We start from the raw sequence: 27,185 nt of genomic DNA, 5'->3' as shown, positions 1-27,185 counted from the left end.
CCTTTTCAGAGCTATTTTAGATTATTATCATCATTACCACATTTCATGTCATTAATTGAAATTTAGTTAAAGATTATGTATGAAATTATGAGCTAAATAATAAGATTTTAGCTGGTGTTTCCCAAAAATGACAAATATTCAGTTTACTGTCACAAAGGAGGAACGAACCTAGAATATATTTACATTTAAGACCGTTTTTCTTCTTAAACAACTCAAACCGATTAATAAATATCAAAATAGCAGACCTAGTTGTTGACTATTAAATTAAATACCTGCTATTTTGATAATTGATTTATCGGTTTGAGTTGTTTAAGAAGAAAAACAGTCTTAACTGTAAATATATTCTGCTTTCTTTCCTCCTTTGTGATATTTTGAGCTTTAAGAGCTGCAACTTTCACATAAAATAATAAGGATTAACCCAACGAAATAAACTGTATGATCGAAAAAGCTGCTCATTAATTACATAAATGTCAACTAATCGATAAATTGTTGCTGCTCTGGCGTCATAATTTACTCCCACAAAATATCAAGATTATGAAGAAAGACAATAATCTAATTTGGTATCGGCTCAGGAAGCATTACAGGGTTTAACACGTACAGAAATGTGTTTGTTTCGTCCTAATTTCTTCTTCTGTGTTCAAAGCTCGCCTAAAAATGACGACTTTCACTCCAGAATCGCTCAGTACTTCGGGAGCAATCAGCAGGTAGAAAATGACAGCTTGTTTCTGCCTCTCAGACAGACGACACACAGCTTATATCACCTCACCCTCCCAATACAAACAAACCCACGAGTGCAGACGATAATGGATTGTTAGGACTGCAGCAGACGGGTTGTCCTCGCCGTCAGTTTTAAAAGGCCGTAAATATTATTAGAGCAAATTACAAGCACCGAACCGGAGAGACAATTCAGGTTGGAGACGCATTTTTAACATTGAGTGTAGCTGCAGTCCGACTAAATCAAATGAGATCAGATAGTAGACGCATGTTAGCGTCTGGAAAGGACAATAAAGAGACAGACTCACTGTAAAAACACTGCAGTTGGATTTTCTGGCTTTAAAACTTTGTGAACATGACAAAAGAAAGATTCTGCAGCTGTGATATGAGTGCAGACGCCCTGAAGCCGGAGGAAAATACAGACTGAGAGGGTTTTTTACCACGTTAAGTCTGGCTTTTGGTTGTTGTTTTTCTTACAGAGACAACACCGAAACTGATAATCAATATTTGGAACTGATTTGCATTTTATTTATAAAATTATCAGTATGTGATAGCAGAGAACCTGTCAATAATAACTAGATATGCACATTAAAAAGGGTATTATAAGTAATTATGTACAATAAAAGTAGAAGAGATGTGACATTAGAAGGCTCTGTTTACCGATCAATCTATCGATTTAGATTATCAATTGGTCTCCTGCAGTGACATCTGTTATTCTTCTCCGTTTTCTTAATCTTACATGCTTGGATATTGTTATTTTTATTGACCAATTCCCCCAAAAATAAACAAAATGCTCTACTTTGGCTCTGATTTAGCCACATTTTGGTCACTTTGTTGTTTTGTCCCGCCCACTGCTCCCTCTGATTGGCTTTCGCACGTCACGAGTATAGAGGATAAATTCCAGTTGCACTGACAAGAAGTGTAATATTTCAGTGTTCTCTGTGTAACTGTGGTGCTACATTTACTTCCTGCAGAGGTGCTAATAAGTCACAGCGTGAAAACGACAGGTCTGTGTTGATTGGCTGTTCTTTGTGACGTTTAACCAATCAGAGCAGACATTACCGACACCACAGAGCGACTACAGACAGAGTTCATGTCCTTTAAAGGCAGCTGATTAATAAAAACAATGACACTGATAGTTTAATCTCTGGCAAATACCCCAAGAAACCTTCCATATGTAAAACAATTCCAGAATAGCTCTTTAAGCTTTACAGAAATAAGGAATAAAGTCCTCACCTGTCCTTGTCCCTGCCTCTCCAGGTCGACCACACACATGTCAACTATCGGTCCCAGGTTGGTGAACGTCTCCATCACGGCCACGTACGAACCCTGATCGTTGCTGTCCACGTTCAGCTGCACACAAACAAAACCTCCTTTACAAATCAATGAAAAAAATCACATCAAATCGGCTGCAAATGATAGTTTGATTGTCATCTAATCTGTTGATTCTTTTCTGAAATTAGGTGTTTGGTCTATAAAATGTCAGAAAAAAAAGAGGGAAAATGTTGATTTGAGTTTTCTCAAAGCCAAAGATGTGTTGTTTCGTTCAAAGACATTCAGTTTACTGTCACAGAGGAGCAAAAAAATACAAAATATTTCACATTAAAGAAGGTGCAATGGGAGATTTTAGGTTTTTTCTTCTTAAAAACTACAAATACTACTCAATCCTATTAATAGAATAGAAACAAAATTATTAATTAACAGAATTTCCCTTTGAAGATCAATATAGTATTTCTATTCTACAATCAATTATCAAATTTGTAGATGATTAATTAGTTGACAAGTTATCAAATAATTGTTGTAGCTCTAGTAAAAAATACATTTTATTCTAATGCTACAATTTACACAATTAGAAAAAGCAATTCAACAACCCTGGAACATTTGCAAATTTTTTTTTTTTTTAGCTTAAACAGTTGAAATTCTTTCAAAAAAAATGAGGAAAAACTGAATAAATTCAAGCTCATTTTTGTCAATTAGCAAAATAATTGGAGATTAATTTAATCATCAACAACTAATCAATTGATTGTCGCAGCTCTAACATCAATTTTAAAAGTTGCTTCCAAGCTATAGCAGGATTATTATGGTCTCAAAATGCCAAAATTTACTTCAAAATAGGTCTATTAAGCATTTGCAAATGTTTCAAATAAGATATCCAAAGCAAAACAGAATGAAACAAGCAGAAAAATAACATTTTAACCTCATTGTGTTCCTTTATTCCTTTAAACCTGATGTATTTGTGTTGAAAGCTGATCTAAAATGTAAAACATGTAAAACACGTGACATTGTTGCTGCTAACCTTCACTAACTGGGAATCTCCCAGTCTGGAGCCCACAAACACCACACCGTTGTCCAGGTAGGTCAAACACTCAGCGATGGACGTCTGTTAATGTCGAGACACAATCAAGAAATCATTAAAATCCTAATCAACATGCAGATTATTGATTGAGAATTCACAGAGCAGTGAATAAAATCTTCGTCTTCAGTTAGCTGGTTTTCTCCTCACATTGGACGATCCTGAACCACATTTTCTTTTTTCTTTTGCATCTTCACTTGGAAAACCATTTAGTAATCGCTGCAGATTGGTTTTCTGCTTCTGTATTCCGTCCACACTCTGTCGGCAATTACAAAGCAAACTCTGCGTCTGGCCCTATTCTCTGTAAATACCGGAGTAAATACTAATTTTCCCAGTCAAACTTGAATGAGAATACAATTACAATTAGTTCAAAAATGCAATCAAGAGTTTAGATCAGGGGAGTCAAACTCATTCTAGTCCAGGTTCCACATTCAGCCCAGTTTGATCTCCAGGGACCAGTAAAATCACAGCATAATAACCTATAAATAACAACAATAATTCCACGTTTTTCCTTTGTTTTAGTGCAAAAAAGTCCATTCTGAAAATATTCACATTTAAGGAATTTAATCTTTAATGAAACATCATGAACAACTTGAAATTTCTTCAGAAAAATAAATTCAATTTTGACAACATTCAGCCTCAGTTTATCATTTCCACATTACAACTTCCAGATCACAGAGTGTCGACAAAGGAACACAACATTCAGTCATCTGGAACTGAACCATGGAGGATTTTAGTTTATGATTAAAACGACAAAAATCAGACAAAAAACAACAAAAACAAGACAAAATATTACAAAAATGAGACGCAAAACGACAAAAAAATTATACAAACAACACGAAACAAAACAACAAAAGAGACAAAAAATTTGACAAAAGTGTTACAAAACAACAAAAAAGTAGATAAACAACACAAGCGAGACAAAAAAATAGCACAAAATGACACAAACGATACACAAACCAAAGAACGAAACAAAACAGAAGACAAAAGTCAGACAAAAAAAAACAAAAAACAACAAAAACAAGACAAAATATTACAAAACTGAAACACAAAATTTAAAAAAAATTAGACAAACGACACGTAACAAGACAAAAAAATGAGAACGAAAATTTGACAAAAGTTACAAAGCAACAAAAAAGTAGACAAGACAAAAAAAAAAACACAAAATGACAATAAGACAAAAAAACACAAGCGAGACAAAAAGGAAACACAAAATGACAAAAGTTATACAAAAAACATCAAACACAAAACAACATATTACAAAAATGAGACACAAAACGACAAAAACAAGAGACAAACGACGTCAGACGAAATAAAGATAAAATATCATAAAAATGAGACACAAAAGAACAATGAACAATCTAGTATTTAACTTTCTGATCCAAACAACTTGTCATGGTCTAGAAATGATTTTAAATTTATAGTTTTACTATTTTACAATCTGCAGTTAATGTCTTCTCTGGAATTTTTACACTTTGAGGGCCGGATTGGACCCTCTGGATGACCGCTTTTGGCCCACGGGCCGCATGTTGGACACCCCTGGTTTAGAAAATAGAATGTTAAAAAAAAAAACAATAAACTGTTTAAACCCTCTGAACCTGAAAATTCATCGGCACAAGAAATTGCAAAATTAGAAAGAATAACTGGATTTGCAGCTTTCTAACAGTCCTTGAACGCACCATGTGTGACTGCAGCTCTTCAAATCTAAGCTGATATTTATGAGCATGTTAAATATAAAAATTCACCAAAAATAAACCTACACTAAACAGATTCTGTAAAAAACAAAAAATTATGTGCAACTCATCGCAACTGAGAAGTTATGAGTGACTCAGCTGCGACTAACGGTCACGTGACTAAAATTCTGAAGGTTTTCGGCTGAACTGCAGGCAGCATTTACACAAATCAGAGAGGAGACAAGTACAGAAAATAAGTAAAAATGTAAATATAATAATAATATCTATCATAAATAAATATCTATAGTATGTACAGCCACTATTTTTACTTGTTATTTACTATTTATTATTTTGCAGTATTGGTTTTGATTGCAGGTTTCTTCGATTTTCGCAAAATGAATATTCATAGAAATTGAACAATTGGTCTTTATTTTTTAATGCACTTTAACCGTCCCACACTACATTGATGGCCTTTCTTTCCTTCTTCATGGTTTTTCTGTTTCCAAACAGGTGCAGGACTTTATATTGCAGTGAACAATGAGTCCACAGTGAGGAAAAATGAGTTAAGAGGTTTCATATGCATCTATAAACAACAATTAGTGCAAAAAGATGCAATCAAAAATCATTTTTGACTACAGATTAACCATTTAAAGTGACTAAAATATGAATTTTAGCTTCATCTCCATAATATTCAACTGTACATTTATTTTTGTTGTTTCTAACTTTAATTTATCGACCAAACAAAGTGAGCGATTGTGAGAAATTACTTTAGGCACCAGTAATTTCAGATAATTACTCACTTTTTACCTTCACAACTAAACTATTCTTCAAAAAACAATAATGAGTAACTATTATTAGAAGCCCAATCATCTTCCAGCACATAGAGAAATTAACAAAAATAGCAGATAATTGGATTAATAAATAATTTTGCCAAGAACAAATTTTTGTAAAGTAATCTAAAAGCAGACAGAACTCTGTTTGATGCATAAATGACGTTTTGAAATTCACCCCCGTCAGCATCCAGCATTGTTTTACTGGAAGGTGTTATTGATGCACGATAAATACGGGTTCTTCTGTCTGACGTTTTAATGCAGAGCTGCTCCGAACAGACCGGACCGAGCGGTAAACTTCAGAATTATTTGAAAAGCAATCTGTTTCTGGCTCAGCGGTGCTTCTCTGCTTGATTGATTCTCGCTTCTGCATCACGACCAAGAAAGCCTTTCACCTTTCAGGACTCGGTGAAGTCATTAGAGAAAGGTGAAGCCAACCAAACACGCCTCGAACACGACGCTTAGCTTCGAGAAGAGTATTGAAATACAGTCATCGCCTAAATCAACTCTAAAGGGATAAGTGACACTCTGGCAAGCAAAGCAACAAAGAGGTGGGATCATTTTTTCTCATCTTCTGTACAGGTGGAGACAGCTCCATTAGCACCTGTCAGGACCATAAACCATTAAAAAGTCAATCGGAACAAAAGAGGGGAGCTCGGATGGCGAGACGAAAATCACCGAGCAGAAAGGGCCGGTGGAGGCTGGTGGTGAGAAATGGGAGGGAAGCCAGAGGACGGCAGGTGGATAAACACAGCGACAGTGATAAAGAGGCTATAAAATACCTCTCCGAGCAGCTCCACATGCAGGTCTTTGAGCGCCACGGTGCCGTCCATTAGCTCCTCCTTCTCCAGCAGCAGCATGAACAGACGCCCCTCCATGTCGCCCAGCAGGTACCGGGAGCCGTTGGGGTCCACCCGGTTGTGGCAGACAATGGTGCTTTGCTGCAATTCAGAGGAAAGAAAGAGAAAACAAATCTTTAAAATGGCACTCACAGCGGAGGTAGTGCCTGAAAACGCTCCTTGAAATACAGCGTCTATAAAAAGCATTTGCCCTTCTTTGGAAGTTTTGCCCTTTTATCACTATCTATTGCTGAAAGATGGTTGATTTGTTTGGGGGGTTTTTTTGGCAAGAATTTGCAAAAACTGCCTATTTTTATGAAGTAATGTCAATTAATTCAAAATATAAAGTGTGAAATAAGAGATTACTCTTCTACAGCACTGCAAATCCTGCAAATTTCACCTCATTCTTCTTCATAAACTGTTCAAACTCTGTCAGGTTCCACAGGGATTGTGAGTCTACAACTTTCTTTATGTCCAGCTACAAATCCTCAGTTGGATTGAGGTCTGGACTATGACTCCTCCAGAACTTCCACCTTGTTGTCTTCAAACCATGTCTGAGGATCTTTGTCTGTTTGCTTCGACTCTTCATCTGGATGGAAAACTGATCTTCTCCAAGTCTCAGTTCTCTTCAGACTGCATCAGGTTGTCCTCCAGGACTTCATTTACCCTCTACCTTTACCAGCCTTCCAGGACCTGCTGCTGAGAAACATCATGATGCTGCCACCTCCATGCTTCACATCTTGATGCTGCCACCACCATGCTTCACAGAGTGGATGGTGTATTTGTGATGATGCTCAGTGTTTGGTGTCCAGCAAATGTATAATCTACTCTGAAGACTACTGATGGAGGCCACCAAGACACCTATGACTCCTCTGAAGGAGCTCCACTGTTGGCAGCTAATTAATAAATTGTCACTCCGGTGCAACGACGTGAAAAACAAATGAGAGACAGCAAAGATCCTGGAGGTCTGAAAGTGTCACATGAAGCTACTTTTCTTCCTATCTGTCGACTGGTTTCACTGTGGAGTCTAACAGTCTGATTAGCTGCCCGTTGGTTGAGAGGAATGTCGTTGAAATAAAAGAGAATCCACTCGACAAGGTAAAAGATGTAAGCAACGCCACGGGAAGGAGGATTGTGGAAATGAGTTTTGTAAAGGTTTGATCAGGTGAGAAATTGACTGTAGACAGTGGCAATAACAAGATATTCTTTTTGGAGCCAGCTGAGTCACACTACGTGATTTTAATGCCAATTCCAATCATGACTGCGACTTTTAACCACTCGGGAAGCTTATCTTGGTGCTGTAGTGAAATAAAAAGACTCTCTAGAAACTTCAGCTTAAAGCTTCTTATTACCAAGTTTCACCAAAACAGACCCTGACAGTCTTCAAAAGGAGCTTTGTTCAAATTCAAAGTAGGATAATTTAATTGTCAAAGGGGTTTCTTTTCTCACTTCACACGGTTTGAGCAGTTTTCTGTGGATAAACTAATAATAAACGGCGTGCTAAGTTATGGCAGCGTGTATTGGTAAGGCCATAAAAGTCTGACGTATAAATATAAGACGAGCCGATGAATCAGGCAGTCAGGTAGCCGGGCTGGAGAACATTAACATATCACAGATACATCAGTATGAGCTATGTGTCACGGGTAGTAAGTCACCAGATACTGCAGGAAAAAAATAAGAAAGATATATTTAAGGTGATTTAGAAACTCTTAGCGCTGCATATTTTAACTTCCACAAGTTAACTTTTCCACTTTAAAATGTCCAACTCGGTACATACCCAGAATTTTTATTTACTGAAATTAATCATCTGAATCCTAAAAACTGGGGTTTTAAAGGCATGTTTTGTTTTGGTTTTTTGGTGTATTTGGCCCAAAAATCCACCATCTGTCAGAGCCAGAAAGTGTAAAAATAAATAGAACTGTCAGATTTTCAACTTTCTTTCAGTACTTGAACCTGTCATACTTATGATTCTGACATTTAATCAAAAACATAACACATCTCAGTCAAAACTTCACTAAAATACATTATTAGCACTGAAAACTACTATACGTCACATTATCTCTGGAATCTACAGTGAAATTGTAGTTTGTTGAACAGTTGGAACCGTTTGCTTCATGTTTGAATCTTTGCATTGATATATTTGTAGTATTTAAAGGTTCCTGGTGGAGAATATTATGTTTTTATGATGAAGGTAATAAACAAACATACTGACAGCAGGGTTTTATGGCTGCACTTTGACTTTTTCAGACTGTGTAGTTTACAGTGTCTATAAAAAATATTCACCCTCCACATACCAGGATGTCTTCAATAACTGAGTGACAGAACACGAAAGAAATAAGTGGTTGAGGCCACCAAGACACCTATGACTCATCCGAAGGAGTTCCAAGAAAGAGACTAGAGAGGGAGGCCACCAAGACACAAATGAGTTCTCTGAAGGAGTTCCAGCTTCAGCAGCTGAGATGTTAGAGACTGTTCATCATCATTGGTAGCCTTCCTCACTGGTCACATTCTTGTAGCTCCTTCAGAGGAGTCATAGGTGTCTTGGTGGCCTCCCCCACTCATCTCTTTCTTGTAGCTCCTTCAGGATTTATAGGTGTTTGGCATTAAAATCACGTAGTGTGACTCAGCTGGCTCCAAAAAGAATATCTTGTTATTGCCACTGTCTACAGTCAATTTCTCACCTGATCAAACCTTTACAAAACTCATTTCCACAATCCTCCTTCCCGTGGCGTTGCTTACATCTTTTACCTTGTCGAGTGGATTCTCTTTTATTTCAACGACATTCCTCTCAACCAACGGGCAGCTAATCAGACTGTTAGACTCCACAGTGAAACCAGTCGACAGATAGGAAGAAAAGTAGCTTCATGTGACACTTTCGGACCTCCAGGATCTTTGCTGTCTCTCATTTGTTTTTCACGTCGTTGCACCGGAGTGACAATTTATTAATTAGCTGCCAAAAAGTGTTGTCGTACATCAAAGGAAGCACTGCTGTGTTTTCTTGACTCAGCTGAGAGGAGAATGGCTGTATTTGTTTAGGTTTTTTGTATATTGTACTTTTAAAGGATTGTGATCTTGTATGTTTTGGTTGTTTTAAAATCCCAACTAGGGACAGGAGTTGAGAATTAGCTGTAGCTAAAACTCTACATGCAACACATCAGATTCATGAGCTGTATTGAGGCTCTGTTAATTGCATTGTCCCTATTAAATAAAAACAACTAAATTAATGTGTTTCAGACGGATACAAACACTGCAATACATCTGAAACCGATCCCGAATAAAAGCCTCGGTTTTCATTTAAAAATAGAGCTTCAATAGACGGCAGACGTTCCGCTACTTGTTCCTCCAAACATCTGCTGGCCGACGCTACGACGGAGCGCTAACAGCTTGGAAAAGAGCTGTGAGTCGGGTAAGTGAAGAGGCTTTTAGAAGACGGAATAAATCAGCAGGACGGAGATGTGAGCGGCTGCTGAGATAACAGACATCTGAATCCATCTCCTCACTGCAGTTTTATTAGCAACGATAGCATCTTAGCGACGCAGCTCAACAACGATGGATGAAGCGTGAAAGTTGACAGACACTTATTTCCCGTCTAACTTGAGTCCTGATAATGTTTATTTCTGATTCAGGCAGATTTTTGTGGCATTTTGTCACAAATTAGCTGTTTCTATTGCCTAAAATGCTGCTCCTAAATGGTGGAATATCAAAAAACATGTAACTAAAGAGTGCCATTTCTTTTCTTGAATTTAGTTTTTGCATTTTTTCATATTGAATGTTTTGACCCTCTGTCGTCCAAGTAATTTCAGGCATTGTTTGCGTTTTTTTGTCAGTGCAGGTTAACTTTTTACTGCACTATAAAGTCCAGGAAACAAAACAACCACAAAGAAGGAGACGGAGCTCAGAAATGTTAGTTACAATGATGGAAATCAAAAAAATAACAAACCAAAGCTGAATTTCTTAGATTGCTTTTTGCAAAGAAATTTAAAAAACCTGGAATCAACATCTTCCCAACAATCCAAATGCTGAAAAAACTGGTAGCTGCACATACTACAACTATTTTAGCAGGGTTAATAAGCATCTGTAAACAACAATTAGAGCAAAATAGGCAATCAATAATGAATGTTGACATCAGATTAACCATTTAAGTAATTAAAGCATGACTTTATGTTTCTTTATCTGCACAATATTTCATTGTACATTTAATTTTATTGTTTGTAATTTTAATTTATCGGTCAAATTAAGTGAGCGACTGCAAGAAATTGTTTTAGGCACCAGGAATTTCAGATAGGACAGTAAATTTAGCCAAATTTTGACTAAATATCCAGATTTTCAGCTTATTCTTGGTTGTTTTTCACAATTAAATCCCACGCTAGAATGATTAGCTGAAGGACCGTTGAAAATGCTGGAAATCTGACCGCAGTTTTTGGCTCTAATAAATGGGTTTAATTTTGGTTTAGTGATCGTTGGTTGGAGTTCAGTCACTTATAGCTTCACAGCTGCAGTGAGGAATGCAGAATTTTTCTTTCTTTTTTTTTTTTTTTTTACAGAATCTGTTCACAGTAAATGGTTTAATTTGGGCAAATTTTGAAACAAGTCATGTAGAATAAAGAGAAATATATAAATTTTTAGCCAATTTTTGGTTGTTGCTGCCCAATAAAATCCAAAGTTACAATGATTAGCTGAAGGACCGTTAAAATGTCGGAAATCTGACAATAGTTTCTGGTTCTAATAAATTGATTCAATTTTTGTTTACTGACAATTAGTTGGACTTAAGTCAGTAATATGATTCATAGTTACACAGAGAAGAGCAGAATTTTTTGATTTTTACAAAATCTGTTTAGAGCAAATGGTTTAATTTAGGAAATTTTTTACACAAGTCATGTAGAATCAAGGGATTTTGGTGAAATATCCAGATTTTTAGCTTATTTTTAAATCCAAAGTTGCAGTGATTAGCTTAAGGACCGTTGAAATGGAAATCTGGGTTTCATTTTTGTTTAGTGATTGTTGGTTGCAGTTAAGTTACGTATAGATTTACAGTTACACTGAGAAATGCAGAATTTTTAGTTTTCTACAGAATCAGTTTTTAGCAAATGGTTCTAATTTTTGTTTACTGACCGTTAGTTGGAGTTAAGCCAACAATTTGCTTCACAGTTACACAACGAAAATCGGAATTTCTTAGTTTTTTACAAAATCTGGTTCCAGCTAGCTATTTTGACGCAAGTTTATTTTTTGCAAATAAAAAATAAAGTGATTTGGATGAAATATCTTGATTTTAAGGTTAAATTCGGTGACATTTCCTAACCAGATGTTTCAAGGACCGTCGGAAAGTTAAAAATTTAACGATTTTCTCCTTTTTTCTGACGCTATAAATGGCATCACTTTAGTGATTTTGTTCGGATAACGTGCAGTTACTTTAGTATATTTAACAAAGCCATAAAAATTTTACCTTCATACAGAATTTTGTTGATATTTCCTCCTTAATTTTGCCAGATTTGTGTTGAAGTTTAGAATTTTTTCCAGTTAAAGAAGATTTTAATATCAACTGACTGTCTAGTTAAATAAACCGAAAACAAACGTATAATTTTTGACTGAATTTGCATCAATAGCACAACTATTTAGCTGCAATCTTTTGGAAGCATTAAACCCTGTAACAGGCATACCCTAATTATCTCAAGCTGCATGAATTAGCATGTAAAGTCAGATTTCAGAGCAGCCATTAGGTCCTTTTGTTTTAACGACGACACGAGACGATGAAGCAACAGATTAGGAGCCGCTGCTCGTAATCTGGGGGCTTCATCGTCTCGTTTCGTCGTGTTGAAACAAACGTCTTCTGCCGGACCAAACTGCTGCTCTGCGCTCTTTCTCAAATTCATGAAAGCGCAGAGAGAACATCCTCTAATTACAGAAGCAGGAGGCTGCAGAGGAGCTGCTCTGGGCCTCCAGCTTCTGCTAAATGTGAGCGAATCGGCTGCATCCTGATCTAGACAACGGTTCAAAGCAGAGGAAGCCGCGGTCGCCGTGACGACCGGAGTAAAACAGCCTGATCGAGAGATTCAACGCAAAAACAAACAACTGAAGGCGACAAAACGGTTTTACAGCCACAATTTATCAACAAGTCAAACATCTGGGGCTCAGTTGGTGTCCAACATGAGGCCCGCGGGCCAAAAGCGGGCCTCCAGAGTGTCCAATCCGGCCCTCAAAGAGTAAAAATTCCAGAGAAGACACTAACTGCAGATTGTAAATTAGTAAAACTACAAATTTAAAATATTTCCTGACCATGACAAGTTGTTTGGATCAGAAAGTAAAATACTAGATTGTTCATTGTTCTTCTGTTGTTTTGTGTCTCGTTTTTGTAAAATTTTGTCTTGTTTTTGGGTTTCTTTCTTTTTTTGTCTGACTTTTGTCATTTGTCTCATGTTTTTGTCGCTTTGCAATTTTTTTGTCTAATTTTGTCTCATTTTTTGTCGTTTTGTGTCTCATTTTTTGTAATATTTTGTCTTGTTTTTGTTTTTCTTTTTTGGTTTGGCTTTTGTCGTTCGTCTCATGTTTTTCGTTTTTTCTCGTTTTCTTCGTTTTGTGTTTCCTTTTTTTCTTGCTTGCATTGCTTGTCTGCTTTATTGTTCTGTTTCTCGCTTTTGTAATTTTTTGTCAAATTTTTGTCGTTTGTTCATTTTTTTGTCGCTTTCTAACTTCTTTGTCTAGTTTGTTGTCTCTTTTGTTTTGTTCCATGTAGTATGTCTCTTTTATGTCGTTTTGTGTATTGTTTGTGTCGTTTTGTGTTTTCTACTTTTATGTTAATTTGTTTCTTGATTTGTCATTTTTTTGTCAAATTTTTGTTTTGTCCATTTTTTTTGTCACTTTCTAACTTTTTTGTTAAATTTTTTGTCTCTTTTTTGTTTGTCTGTCGTTTGTCTCGTTTTTTGTCATTTTGTGTCTCATTTTTGTAATATTTTGTCTCGTTTTTGTTGTCAGATTTTTGTCATTTGTCTCACGTTTTTATCCTTTTTTTCTCGCTTTTGTTGTTTGTCTACTTTTTTGTCATTTTGTTTCTCGCTTTTGTCATTTTTGGTCTCATTTGTGTCATTTGTCCATTTTTTATCACTTTGTAACTTTTTGTCTAATTTTTGTTTCTTTCTTATTTTGTTTCATTTGTCTAATTTTTTGTCATTTTGTGTCTCATTTTTGTGATATTTTGTAGTTTTTGTTGTTTTTTTTGTCTGACTTGTCGTTTGTGTCATGTTTTTGTCATTTTGTTTCTTGCTTTTTTCAATTTTGGTTTTGTTTGTCTTTTTGTAATTTTTTTGTTTCTTTTTTGTTTTGTTTCATGTCGTTTGTCTCTTTTTTTTATCATTTTGTATCTCATTTTTGTAATATTTTGTCTCATTTTTGCTGTTTTTTGTCTTGTTTTTGTCTGACTTTTGCCATTTTGTTCCTACAGTAAAATCCTCCATGGTTCAGGTCCAGATGACTAAATGTTGTGTTCCTTTGTAGACACTCTGTGATCTGGAAGTTGTAATGTGGAAATGATAAACTGAGGCTGAATGTTAAAGAAATTGAATTTATTTTTCTTCAGAAATTTCAGGTTGTTCATGATGTTTTGTAAAAAGATAATTCCTTAAATGTGAACAGTTTCTGAATGTACTTTTTGCACTAAAACAAAGGAAACATTAGGAGTTGTGTTTATTTATAGGTTATTATGTCGTGATTTTACTGGTCAATTGAGATCAGACTGGGCTGAATGTGGAACCTGAACTAAGAGGAGTTTGACACCGTTGCTGTAAATATTAACCCATTTATATCATCTGATGTTTATTTTTGACACATCTCTGACACCTGCGACGGTGCATTAAATCAACCTCAACATGTTTGCTGGTTTTAGCTGCTCAGAAATGTTTGTGTTTATTGGAATATAACGACACGATTACATGAAGAAAATGTTGTTGTGGGCGACATAAATACTCGACTATCATCACAGCTTGCGGCTTTATGTGCAGTTTGGTTAATGATCCGTCATTTGCTCCAGTTCCCAATTACAGAAGAAGAAGCATCATTGCTCCCCGTGCAATATTATCCCACCGCTGTAATGAAACATCATCAGAGCTCCATTTTTGGATCATTTTCACAGCAATTTCTGCTTTTTTGGGGTCAACACGGCTAAATATTATAACAAGAACCAACAGAGCGACTTGCAAACAAACCCCCTGTGTGTTTTTTTTGGTTTGTTGTTTTTTTTTCTGGTTTTATTTACATAGAATATGGACTTGACAGTGAGAGCTGGAGTGTGTTTGAGAGCTATCACAAGGCTCTTGACATCACAACAACCGGGGTCATCCTCCTACATCTGTCGGGTCCCGTTCGAGGATGATAAACGACTGATTCATCTCTCCAAAGCAAACATCATCCAGAGCCTCTAGTGCCTCTACAAACATCTGATGAGGACCCTTCAGATGAGGAACCAGCAGGTGATCTCTGTTCCTTCCAACGGGACTGACTCACGCCGTTTAGAGACGTCATAAACAACTTTTTTTCTATTTACTGCTCTCTGTGTCATCTAATATTTGCAACTATAAATCCTTCTAGCGTCTGTAAAAAGCAGCTGGACTTCTATTTTTGGTTTTAAGAGACATTTCACCTTCATCAAAGAAGCTTTAAGTGACTAATGGGGAGTCTCGCATAAATATTATTAACCCTAAACCCACAGCTAATGGTGCTTTAAAGCCCCAAAAAACTCGTAAAACAGCAAAACTATGGAGGGGAAAATACACTGATGGATTTGCAGCGCCTGGAACTTCATGATTTTTTCTCTAAAAATTCTCTAAATGTGCATTGATCAGAGCCACAAACTGCAAAAACCCCAAGGAATCGGTGGATTTTCAACTTTGTAACAGTCCAAATCTGAGCTTAAAATCTGAACTTTTCATCAAAAGTCACTTTATTATGACTTAAAAAACAAACAACTCATTCTCAGTCCATAATTACTATGAATAGATACTGGATTAAAGGTTTTTTAAGTTCATCTCAAGTTAAAGATTAAGACAAAAAGATCAAATGGATTTTTTTTTACCTTTCAAGTTAAGATCATTAAACAGAAAGTCAAATTTTTACTAATTTTGACTCAGTACCTTAATTATACCTCATGGCTTTTAGTCTAAAGTTATATAAATTCAAAGTTCTTCATATAAACCTTGTTATGTCATTCTTCTGAGTCATATTTTACATAAAAGCATCTTATGCAAGTCATAATTCGTTTTTGCTTTTTTTACTTGAATGTTTCATTTAAAAATTCACCAAAAATAAACTGCTTGCAGTCATAAAATTCTGTAAAAAAAACAAAAAAAATCTGTTCATTTCTGCACATTCATGAAGCCATTAGTGACTCAGCTGTGACCAACAGTTATGTGACGAAAATTAATTAACTTTCAATTGAACTGCAGGCTTTGTTACAGAGAACACATAGGGGACGAATGTAAAAACTGAAAAAAAAAAAAAAAAAAGCACAAATTTAATTTCCTGTGTTTGTAACATCTGTGGACACCTGAAGAAAATCCTCTACATGTTGATTCAATTTTTAAAATTTTTTTTTTTTTAAATAAAAACAGAAAAAATGCAACTTTAGTTTGTCTTTTTTGACCTTTCAAGTTAAAATCATTAAACAGGAAGTCAACTTTTTACTAATTTCAACTTTGTACCTTAATTATACCTCATGATTTTTAGTCAAAAGTTAAATGAACTCAAAGTTCTTAATTTAAACATTGTGTTATGTCATTTTTTGTGAGTCATACTTCACATAAAAGCATGTTATGCAAGTCATAATTTGCATTTAAACATCTATAACATGTAGAGTCATCATTTATTTATTTTTTCCTGTGTTTTTAAAACCTGTGGAAACCTGAAGAAAATCTTGTACATGTTGATTCCATGTTTTTGAATTTTTTATAATATTTTTTAAAATAAATACAGAAAGAAATATATTCTGTTTCCATGGAGGTTCAGGACTTTAGATTGCAGTAAAAAATTAACCAACAGTGAAAAAAACTGAGACAAGAGCAAAGAAAAACACCCAGAAACCACTCTGGGCTGAGAGAACAGGTTGTTATTTGTGTAAATTTCCTATTTATTACCTAATCTTTCATCTGTACTCTGGTTAAGATGGAGAAACATGTTGATTTAAGTGGAGCGAATAAAATTTTCAGGAGGGAGTATCGGTGCTGCTGCAGGAAAATAAAGAATGCATTACTCTTGTTTTTAGTAAAAACACGACACGAATACTCCTGAAATATTCAACTCCCTTCTGTTGGAGAGCTAATATACTGAAACCTGAAGCATTTAGAGGGATAAAAAACAACAAATTCTAGTTTTTAACGAACCTTCGACACTAGCAGAGCTCTGTTCTTTACCTTGATAGTCGGAGGAGCGATGGCCAAGTATTTGTCTCCGTTGTGGTAGGTGATGGATTCTTGTCCTATGATTATAGCTCCACCAAATGGTTCTGGCACTGAAATACAAGATCACAGGCAGCACAGTCAGAGCTGCTTCTGTTCTGTACATCCACATCTTAACAACACTCCCTCCAGACCTCCTCAGAATCATTTGATTCTTTATCTACAGCAACTTTAGAGTGTTCAAAGAAGTTCTACCTTCATAATGTGAATATTTTTAGAGTTACAGGCTCAAAATTTCCCAGTTTTTTTACTGTTTTCCATCATTTCTGAGCCTCAGAACTTCATCAGTGCAGCAGATAGACGCATGACATTAAGGAGGAGTTTAATGTCTATGACATCAAGTCACAGAAACAATCATTGGTTCCCTGGACGTGCTTCTGTTTTCTGATAATTCACCAAAGAAAACTTTAAAGAGTGACTTTCTTCACAATTATTCAGATATGGTCCAAAAAGACTCAGCTTGTCCAAAATTACTCTAAATTTTAAAATTAAAATCACAAAATTGTGTCAAAAATGAGCTTGAAAATTACAGAAAAAATTGCAATATTAAACTACTTAATGAACATGTTTATCTGTATTTACCTGGGATGACCATCGACGCCTCGGCCTCCACGTTCTCCTGTTTCCAGGGACCTTTGTTGAACTCCTTCTCCCTCAGAGAAACCTCGTAGGTCTTCACATGTCGTCCCTGAGGGTCCTGAAGCACAAAAAAACACAACAAAACGTTATGGATTTATAATGTCTTAAAGGTGGACAGAATAAAACAAAAACACCGCCACAAACTGCTTAAACATGTCATTTATATTACTCTACACGGTGGTTTATCCCCTGCAACACGCAGCCGTTACCTGGTAGATGAAGCAGACGGTCGGCGCCTGGCAGCTGTACAGGAAGTGAACATCGATGACCTGCAGCTCCTCCAGTCGGATGTTGAAAGCTTTCAGCTCTCGGTTGTCCCGGTCCAAAGGAATCACCTTAAACAGGCCGTCGTAGAGCCGCAGACCGATCATACGGCACTCTGGGTCAACGATACCAATGATACCGGTCTCTGACGGACGCCCGATCCGATCCTGAAAAAGACATTTTTATTATTAGACAGAATAAAGATCAGCCTGTTCTCTGACTGCTGCTTTAACCCTCCTGTTGTCTTCATTTACGGGCACCAAAAAATATTGTTTCCTTGTCTGAAAAAAAATCCAAAAATTCAGCAAAAAAATTCCCCAAATTTCTGAAACTTTGCAAATTCAGAAAGAAAATTCCAATAATTCCATAAAAGTTTCCCTTAAAAGTTTTATTTAAGAAAATCCCCAAATTTGCAAGAATTTTTTTTTGTGAATGTTCTTAAGAAACATTTAAACATTTCTTTTTTTCTACCTAAAAATGTTCAAAGATTTCCCCAAAATGTTGAAAATGTGGACATCAGAACTTTAACTGTGAAAATATTTTTTTCCCCACATTTTCAAATTTTAAAACGGATCAATTTTGACCCACAGGACGACACGAGGGTTAAACCAGAGCAGACTGATTAGCAGTTGTATTAACTGAACTAAGACGGTCTAAATGGCTGCTATATAGATCAATAATTACTTTATTGATCTCTTAAGGCAGGGGAGTCAAACTCATTCTAGTCCAGGTTCCACATTCAGCCCAGTTTGATCTCCAGTGACCAGTAAAATCACAGCTTCATAACCTATAAATAACCACAACTCCTAATGGTTCCTTTGTTTTAGTACAAAAAAGATAATTCCTTAAATGTTCACATTTAAGGAATTATCTTTTTACTAAGCATCATGAACAACCTGAAATTTATTAAGAAAAATAAATTCAGTTTCAGCAACATTCAGCGTCAGTTTATCATTTCCACATTACAACTTCCAGATCACAGAGTGTCTACAAAGGAACACAACATTTAGTCATCTGGAACTGAACGATATAGTATTTTACTCAAAACGGCAAAAGTCAGACAAAAAAAGACAAAAAACAACAAAAACAAGACAAAATATTACAAAAACGAGACACAAAATGACAAAAAAAGAGACAAGATGAAACAAAACAAAAAAAGAGACAAAAATTAGACAAAAAAGCTACAAAGCGACAAAAAAATGGACAAATGACAAAAACAAGACAAAAAATTACAAAAGCAAGGAACAAAATGATAACAAAATAGACAAACAACACAAGCGGGACAAAATACCCCACAAAGCGACACAATGTTCAGAACAATGACAGAAACATGAGACAAATGACAAAACTCAGACAAAAAACAACAAAAACATGACAAAATATGACAAAAATGAGACACAAAATGACAAAAGAACAATGAACAATCTAGTATTTTACTTTCTGATCCAAACAACTTGTCATGGTCTAGAAATGATTTTAAATTTATAGTTTTACTAATTTACAATCTGCAGTTAATGTCTTCTCTGTAATTTTTACACTTTGAGGACCGGATTGGACTCTATGGAGGACCGCTTTTGGCCCACGGGCCGCATGTTGGACACTCCTGGTCTCAGGGAAACTGCAGAGTGTCAAAACAGACATGAAAACTTGAATTAAATATGACTAGATTAAACATAGATACATAATTTCATTCTGAATACGATAAAAGAACTTGCACAATGCAAATTAAAGCTGAATTTGAAACAAAGAATAATTGAGAATAATTGAGAATAATTTTAAAGAAGGTATATTTTTTAATGAGTTTTATGAATTTGGGGGGCATTCACTCAAGCATAATTGACATTCTTGTTTGCCAAATGGTCAAAAAATAACAGGAAAACGCAGGGATTTATGTCAGAAAAGGCAATAAAGACGCATTTTACTGTAAAGAGGATGGATCATGCTGATTGGTCACTCACCTGGACGTTGCCGTGGGCGCGGGTGATGATGTCGATGCTCTCTCCATTCTGTTTGTACTCCAGGATGCAGGCGTTATACTTGGACGTGAGGATGAACAGCAGATCTTTGCTCTCGCCCTGAAGAACGAGGAACAAAATAAAAAAATGCTCATCAAACGCCCAGAGGAAGGTTTTCAGTTCATTATGGAGGTTCAGTTGAGGTTCCTGCTGCCGTTTAGAGGATTCAGGTACAGATTCATGCAGCGCCGGAGGCTAAAGAACAGAAAAACTAGGCTGGGAGTTCCTCACCGCTCTGGAGAGGAAGAAAACTGCATCAGTCCAAATACAAATGAAGGTCAGCAGATATCTGGAGACGAGCAGATTGAGTATTCATAGCCTTGATGGTGCGATGCTAGTGAGTATTTTCTGTCCATTTAAACACTGTAAAATTATTTTATGGTAAAATTTCTTCAGCTGTGGTTCCCAGAACGCTGCTGCAAAAAATTTCTTTCTTTATGGTAAAGAAATGTATCGATACTGTTGATTTTATAGTTTAAAAATGCTCTTCATTCCGTATTTCACTGTAAAAATAAGCTTTAGCCTTTAAAAAATGTTTGTTTTACTTAAAAATTACATGAAAATACATATAAAATAAACTTTCTGTGATTTTTTTTAATAAATATTACAGCATTGTGTCCATTATCAGCACAACAGTTGGTGTACTTAACATTTAATATACATATTTTTGAATGACATATGCAAAAACTGTGGTTATAGCTGTCATAACCATTAAAGTCGATGCCTCTAACACAAAAGTTCATCAATTTGACTGGCAAAAACTGTATTTTTACATGAAATAAATGCAAAAATTGTCATTTTGCTTGTTATGAACATTACAGCATGCTTTCATATCAGTACGTACATTTAACTGTGAAAAACTGTGTTCTTTTCAAGAAATAAACATGAAAATTACAGTAATGTTATACAGTATCTCACAAAAGTAAATACACCCCTCACATTTCTGCAAATATTTAATTCTATCTTTTCAACACTGAAGAAATGACACTTTGATATGATGTCAAGTAGTTGGTGTACAGCTGGTATAACAGTTCAAATGTACTGTCCCCTCAAAATAACTCAACACACAGACATTAATGTTTAAACTGCTGCCAACTAAAGTGAGTACACCCATCAGTGAAAATGTTCAAGCTGGACCCAATTAGCAATTTTCCCTCCTCAGTGTCATGCGACTCGTTAGTGTTACAAGGTTCAGGTAGGCCTGAAACGATTCTTCAAGTTATTTGAGTAATCAGATTACTAAAATTCCTCGAGGTAAAATTCTCTGAATCAAGGCTTCCTTTAATCAACTACATGCTGGACTCCAGGTCACCAAATGACTGACCGAGATCCGAGGCCGGACCCAGACTTCATTCGATACAAACCGGGTCCTTAAATTTGACGGGACGCTTCTATTTTAACCAGCACAGCTTTTCTATTGTTTACAGCAGGAGAACCAACCAGTCCACGGTCTAAACATCGTCTAAACTCGCCGTCAGTGAACTAAAACCAGGACAGATTCAGCTGCTGCACAGATTATTTCTGCCTCAGATGCTTTCAGAAATACTTTTCCCTGAAGTGTTTTTGAAATAAAAGAGAAAGTTTGTGGCCGAACCGCTGTGTTTATCCGACACATCTGCCAGACTGTCAGGCTGAAAGCTCGGTCATGTGACCACCTAGTGGCCGCTGAAGCTCCAGTGCTGTCATGTGACCACCTAGTGGCCGCTGAAGTTCCAGTGCTGTCATGTGACCACCCAGTGGCCGCTGAAGTTCCAGTGCTGTCATGTGACCACTAGCGGCCGCTGAAGCTCCAGTGCTGTCATGTGACCACCTAGTGGCCGCTGAAGTTCCAGTGCTGTCATGTGACCACCCAGTGGCCGCTGAAGCTCCAGCGCTGTCATGTGACCACTAGCGGCCGCTGAAGCTCCAGCGCTGTCATGTGACCACTAGCGGCCACTGAAGCTCCAGCGCTGTCATGTGACCACTAGTGGCCGCTGAAGCTCCAGCGCTGTCATGTGACCACCTAGCGGCCACTAAGCTCCAGCGCTGTCATGTGACCACTAGTGGCCGCTGAAGCTCCAGCGCTGTCATGTGACCACCTAGTGGCCGCTGAAGCTCCAGCGCTGTCATGTGACCACCTAGTGGCCGCTGAAGCTCCAGCGCTGTCATGTGACCACTAGTGGCCGCTGAAGCTCCAACGCTGTCATGTGACCACTAGCGGCCGCTGAAGCTCCAACGCTGTCATGTGACCACTAGTGGCCGCTGAAGCTCCAGCGCTGTCATGTGACCACCTAGTGACTGACCACCATGTGTGTGATTTTCAGATGCAGCGCGTTTACATGCAGGAAAATCACATCTAGTGGACACGAACCTTCACTGTATGTTTTCTGTAAGTATTCATATACTATATATGTACAATACCTCTGTACTATACTACATATGTGTCCAGGACGGTTATTTCTGTTGCACAGCGCGCTAACTTCCACTGCTGATGCTGTAACGCACACGCCTAGTGCGGAATCCGATTAGTCGATTAATCGCCAGAATAATCGATAGAATACTCGATTACTAAAATAATCGATAGCTGCAGCCTTAGAGGGGTGTGTGCACTTTTGTGAGATTGTACATATTATGCCATTTTCCCATTAAATAACTGTGTAAGAGTCAGGAAATGTATTATTTCAAGAGAAAAAATGTTTAAAAAAAAAAAACACTTTTTTTCTAATAAACTTATCTATGCTGATTCAGTTCAACTGGTTTAGAGTTTACAGATTTTTACTGTCATGGTTTGACAGCTTTTCACCATAAAATTTACCAACTTCTTGGTTAAAAGGCACTGAAAGTGTCTGAGAATGTCCAACATGTTTTGCCCTTACAGGAGAAATAAATTCGTAAGAAAACGTGAGAAAATGTAACAGATGATGAGTTCAAAGATTAACCTAAGAGACCACGGCTGAACAATGTGGTGAAAACATCCAATTATTCTGACATTCGATCTGCAGTGAAATCATTTATGTCAGGTTTTGATTCAATATCGTCTGAACAGATTTAAAACATGAGGACGGTTTCCACAGGAGACGTCACCGAGGAATTTGTAAAAGCATTGACACAACAATTTAGGCGCCGGGTCGATGCTGTACTTTTCACTCTGACAAGAACCTGAGGGTTTACAAGACGTCAACTCTGTCATCTGCTGAAGCCCACGAGACTCGACTACGAGGGATTCACGTTCAGCAGTTAGATATGAATTTAGAATTCATAGATACGGGGATGTATCGACCAGCATCCTTAAGTGGACTCCAAAGAAATAGAAAAGCAGTATTACAACAACTACTGTGTCCACAACAGCATATAATTAAGGCTGAACTGTTTGGTCTAAATTGCAGCATTTTTGAATTGCAGTTCATCGATTTACAGTCTCTAAATTAACTAGTGAGCCAAAAGTTAAGTACTTTATTATTTTTTCTTAGGTGTAATAACCAATAATAACTGGGAGGTTTCATTGGCATCTTTATTCAGATCAACCTTTACTGTCATTTAGCCGTACATACAACCATACTGCAGGCAAAATGAGAGAGCGTTTCTCTAGGAATCCGATTAAAAACAGAAGAAAAAAACCATTGAGACATAGCAGCTAAAATGAAATTGTCTCTACAGTGTCCATAGTAGCAGCATCTGTGACTAAAATGCCCATTAAAGTGACAAAAACTAAAAGTTTACGATTGAAGGAGCCACACTGTGCACAAATGCAAAGCAGGAGCGAGTTAATGTGTCTCACAATACTAGAATAAATGATGCACTGTGGTGTTACAAAGATGTCCTGACTTTTGAATCATATTCTCTGGATGTAAACGAGCATGCTGGTTTGGAAATAATATCATCCTTTTTAGTTTAGTTTTAGTAACAAGGAGATGCAAAAATTACAAATCACACTGACTCTTATCACAGTATAATCACATTTCACTTTTATGTCATGAAATATACGATCCCAACCTCATTATTTGTGATGTTTTTCAAAGTTTCTACAGTTTTTTTTTAAAGAATTCTTCTTTTATAATGTCTATAGCAGCCTCACTTTACATTTCTCTGCACAATCTATATGAGCATGTGACAAATAAGAACTCTAAAATCACAAATACGATTTCATTTTAATATGACTTTTTTGTATATCGTTCAGCCCCTTATGTGTCACATGCATCTGCCAGACAAAGCCCAGATTCTGTCCAATATCTCTTTCATGCAGGAGCCCACTGCTGTTCACATTTAGACAGTTTTCATCCAAGAAACAAACTGAAAGATGACAAAGAAACCAAACAGACCACAAGTTACTGACACACGCTCACACATCACGCTAATTTGCTAATTGATGCTAGCATTTGCACAAAGAATTATTTTTTATTTTATCTTATTTTTATTCTATTTCATTTCATTTTATTTTATTTGTTATTTCAGGTGTGTGAAAGGAATTCCCATCTCATTACTCAGGGTAACCACTGTGTCTCTGCTGTGGATGACAATAAAGTTCTTCAGTCTTGAACATCACCTACCTTTGGCCTGAAGAGCTCCATGACGGCGATTTTCCCGTACATCCCCACCTCCTTGACGGGCCGCAGCCCCTCTGCTGTGACCACATAGATCTCCAACCGAGTGTTTTTGGCTATGAGCAGGTTCAGATCTTCTGCAGAGGTAAAGTGACCTGAAAACACACAAAGATATTTATCATATGTTAGTTTTACTGCTGACCAAGAGGTGGAAAAGCTGATCAAATATCAACAATATATGTCACAATTAGTAGTGCTTCCAAAAAGATATTTAAATTAAGGCTCACAAATAATAGATATTTTCACTTTTTATTAATAATGTCTTCAACTTCAGCCTTTAAAAAGTGAAAAATAATTCTTCCATCACAAATTAACTGAATCCTACCTGTGAACGTGACGTAGAAATTATGATTTTTGGGAAAATAAATGTCCCAAAACTATTTAATTTACTGCAATATTCCATAATACAAGAATAGATAAAACTGAGAAATTAAGTACATGTTTACATTTGAGAAAATAAACAGAAAATTGATATTTGTGTTCAAAAATACCTGAAACAATCAGTGCAAAACAGGTTTATTACACTTAGCTGAAACAATAATAGGATATTTGTCCTGTTTTTCCTACATACAGGTGTTTTTTTGCGCCACCACGCAGATTTCAGCCAGACTAAAATTAAAAACATAACAAAAAAGAATAAAACAGTTTGCTTTTTTTTTTGAATCAGTCATGGTCATTTTAAGTTTTGTTAATTGGGGTTTTGTTTATTGAAGAATAAGAGGCATGATTTTCCATCAAATGGTCAGAAACAACAGGAAAGTAGCTTGTTATAATAGTCTACGTTGCGTATTTAAAAATAATAGTTGTCTGTGGTTTTTGTTTGTTTAGTTTTTCTTGTTAGATTGTTGAAGTCTAACATCTAATTTCATCTCTACTACCTTTTAACTGGCACTAACTAACTGATAAGAGTAATAAATGTTGAATCTGGGTTGTTTTTACAACAGCATAAAAGAAATAAAAGTATAAAATGTAAGTCACAATAAGTTTGTTAATTGGGGTTTTGCTTACTGAAGAATAACAGACATTAGCTACCATCAAATGGTCAAAAACAACAGGAAAATGTTGAGATTTTATTCAAAATGTATGAGATATTTTCTCCTAAACTGTTCAGACTAAGTTGCTTATTTAAAATAATACCTAAATATGGGAATTTAGTCTGTGGTTTCGCTTGTTTAGTTTTTGTTGCTGTTTATTTAAATCTAACATCTAATTTCATCTGATATCTTTTAATTGGCATTAATCAACTGATAAGACTAATTAATATTGAATCTAGGTTGTTGTTTTTTACATTTTATTACTGTTTACTTCATAAATAACGGTGGGGAATTAAATAACTACAGTGTACCTAACAAGAATCCATGGTATTTTATGGCATCATGTTACCACTACGAAATGGACAACTAATTTTAAAATAATATTAATACAGATGATGCATTTTAGGCATTTATCTCATGTTCATAGTGCATAAATTTGAAGTTATTTAGCTTCTGGCATCAGATAATTAATGTGCCGTGACATGATCCAGTTAACGCCAGCTCAGTCTTGGCTGCATTACCAGTATCAGATTTAACGCATCGTGTTCTTAGTGACCTACATACTTCAGTTTAACACCAGTTTGTTTATCAGGTTCATAAATAAAGTCAGATAAGTTCGTAATTTCTTGCAGCAGGAGACGCGTTTTAATCTGCGGTGACTCCAAACACGACAACAGCTAACTTTACTGTCAAAATAAGAACCAAGCTGGGGTTCGCGGTTAAAATAAGCATGAAAAACGGAGAGAATAAACGTGTGTTCGGTGGCTGTGGTGCACAAAAGTGTGCAGAGAGCGGCAGGTAAACATCGGGGTTAGCAGCAGCGGCTAGCGGGGCTACAGGGCCCCGTCTGCGGCTGGAGGCGGCAGCAGCGCGGGAGCTCGGCTAGTTAGCAGGTGGTCGGAGCTCCGGAGCCGAACGAGGCGGCGTATTTACCTGTGATGCAGGCGTTCACCGCCGTCGGCTTCTGCGCTGTTACCACGTAGTTGTACGACATGTTGGGACGACGACAAAAGACAAACACCAGCGCAGTGTTTTAATCTCACAGCAGCGGCAAAATCATTGATAATAAGACTGCAGGAAGTAGTTAGCGGAGCGGGTTAAAGGACGGAGGAGAGGCCGAGGAGGAGAGCGCCCTCTGCGGCCAGGAGGACGAACTGCAGCGTCCTGCAGCAAAACAGGACATATACAGAGGAGGTGTTTAGATAGGATATAGTGGTCCCTCTTCGCGAAAATCCGCGAAGTAGCCGCCATTTATATATATATATATATATATATATATATATATATATATATATATATATATATGTATGTATGTATATATGTATATATGTATATATATATATATATATATATGTATATATATATATATGTATATATGTATATGTATATATATGTATATGTATATATATATATATATATATATATATATATATATATATATATATATATATATATATATAAAAATATAAAACACATATCATATAAGAATAGTATAGTATATATATCATATAACACATTATTCCCATCAAATGGTAAGAAACATAGGTAAATATGGAAATTTAGTCGTCTGTTTTTGTTTGCTTAGTTTTTGTTGTTGGACTATTTCCCAAAAATGTTGAAAATGTGGACATCGGAAGTTTCACTGTGAAAATATTTTTTTTCCACATTTTCAAACTTTAAACCGGGTCAATTTTGACCCGCAGGACGACATGAGGGTTAATTCATATTTTTTTGCACATTTTCCCCACTTTAATGTTTAAGACCATCAAACAAATGTAAATATCAGACAAAGATAACCCAAGTAA

At 36.3% G+C, this 27,185-nt stretch overlaps 1 protein-coding gene across 1 annotated transcript in view; it reads right to left on the bottom strand.

The window, feature by feature from the left end:
- Positions 1-26,472, bottom strand: part of ddb1 (damage-specific DNA binding protein 1) — an 89,195-nt gene extending 62,723 nt beyond the window's left edge. Inside the window, exons 1-9 of the mRNA XM_023289613.3 lie at positions 26,314-26,472; positions 24,293-24,441; positions 19,710-19,826; positions 17,697-17,918; positions 17,431-17,545; positions 16,804-16,901; positions 6,353-6,511; positions 3,011-3,094; positions 1,951-2,067 (exon numbers count right to left, since the gene is read on the bottom strand). Coding sequence (XP_023145381.1) covers positions 1,951-2,067; positions 3,011-3,094; positions 6,353-6,511; positions 16,804-16,901; positions 17,431-17,545; positions 17,697-17,918; positions 19,710-19,826; positions 24,293-24,441; positions 26,314-26,374 — 1,122 coding nt within the window. The 5' untranslated portion in view covers positions 26,375-26,472. The remainder of the gene's footprint in view (positions 1-1,950; positions 2,068-3,010; positions 3,095-6,352; positions 6,512-16,803; positions 16,902-17,430; positions 17,546-17,696; positions 17,919-19,709; positions 19,827-24,292; positions 24,442-26,313) is intronic.
- Between the last annotated feature and the right edge of the window lie 713 nt (positions 26,473-27,185).

The sequence above is a fragment of the Amphiprion ocellaris genome, chromosome 1 (assembly GCF_022539595.1).
Source record: "Amphiprion ocellaris isolate individual 3 ecotype Okinawa chromosome 1, ASM2253959v1, whole genome shotgun sequence".
Classification (NCBI taxonomy): domain Eukaryota; kingdom Metazoa; phylum Chordata; class Actinopteri; family Pomacentridae; genus Amphiprion; species Amphiprion ocellaris.
This window is presented reverse-complemented; position numbering and strand designations above follow the sequence as displayed.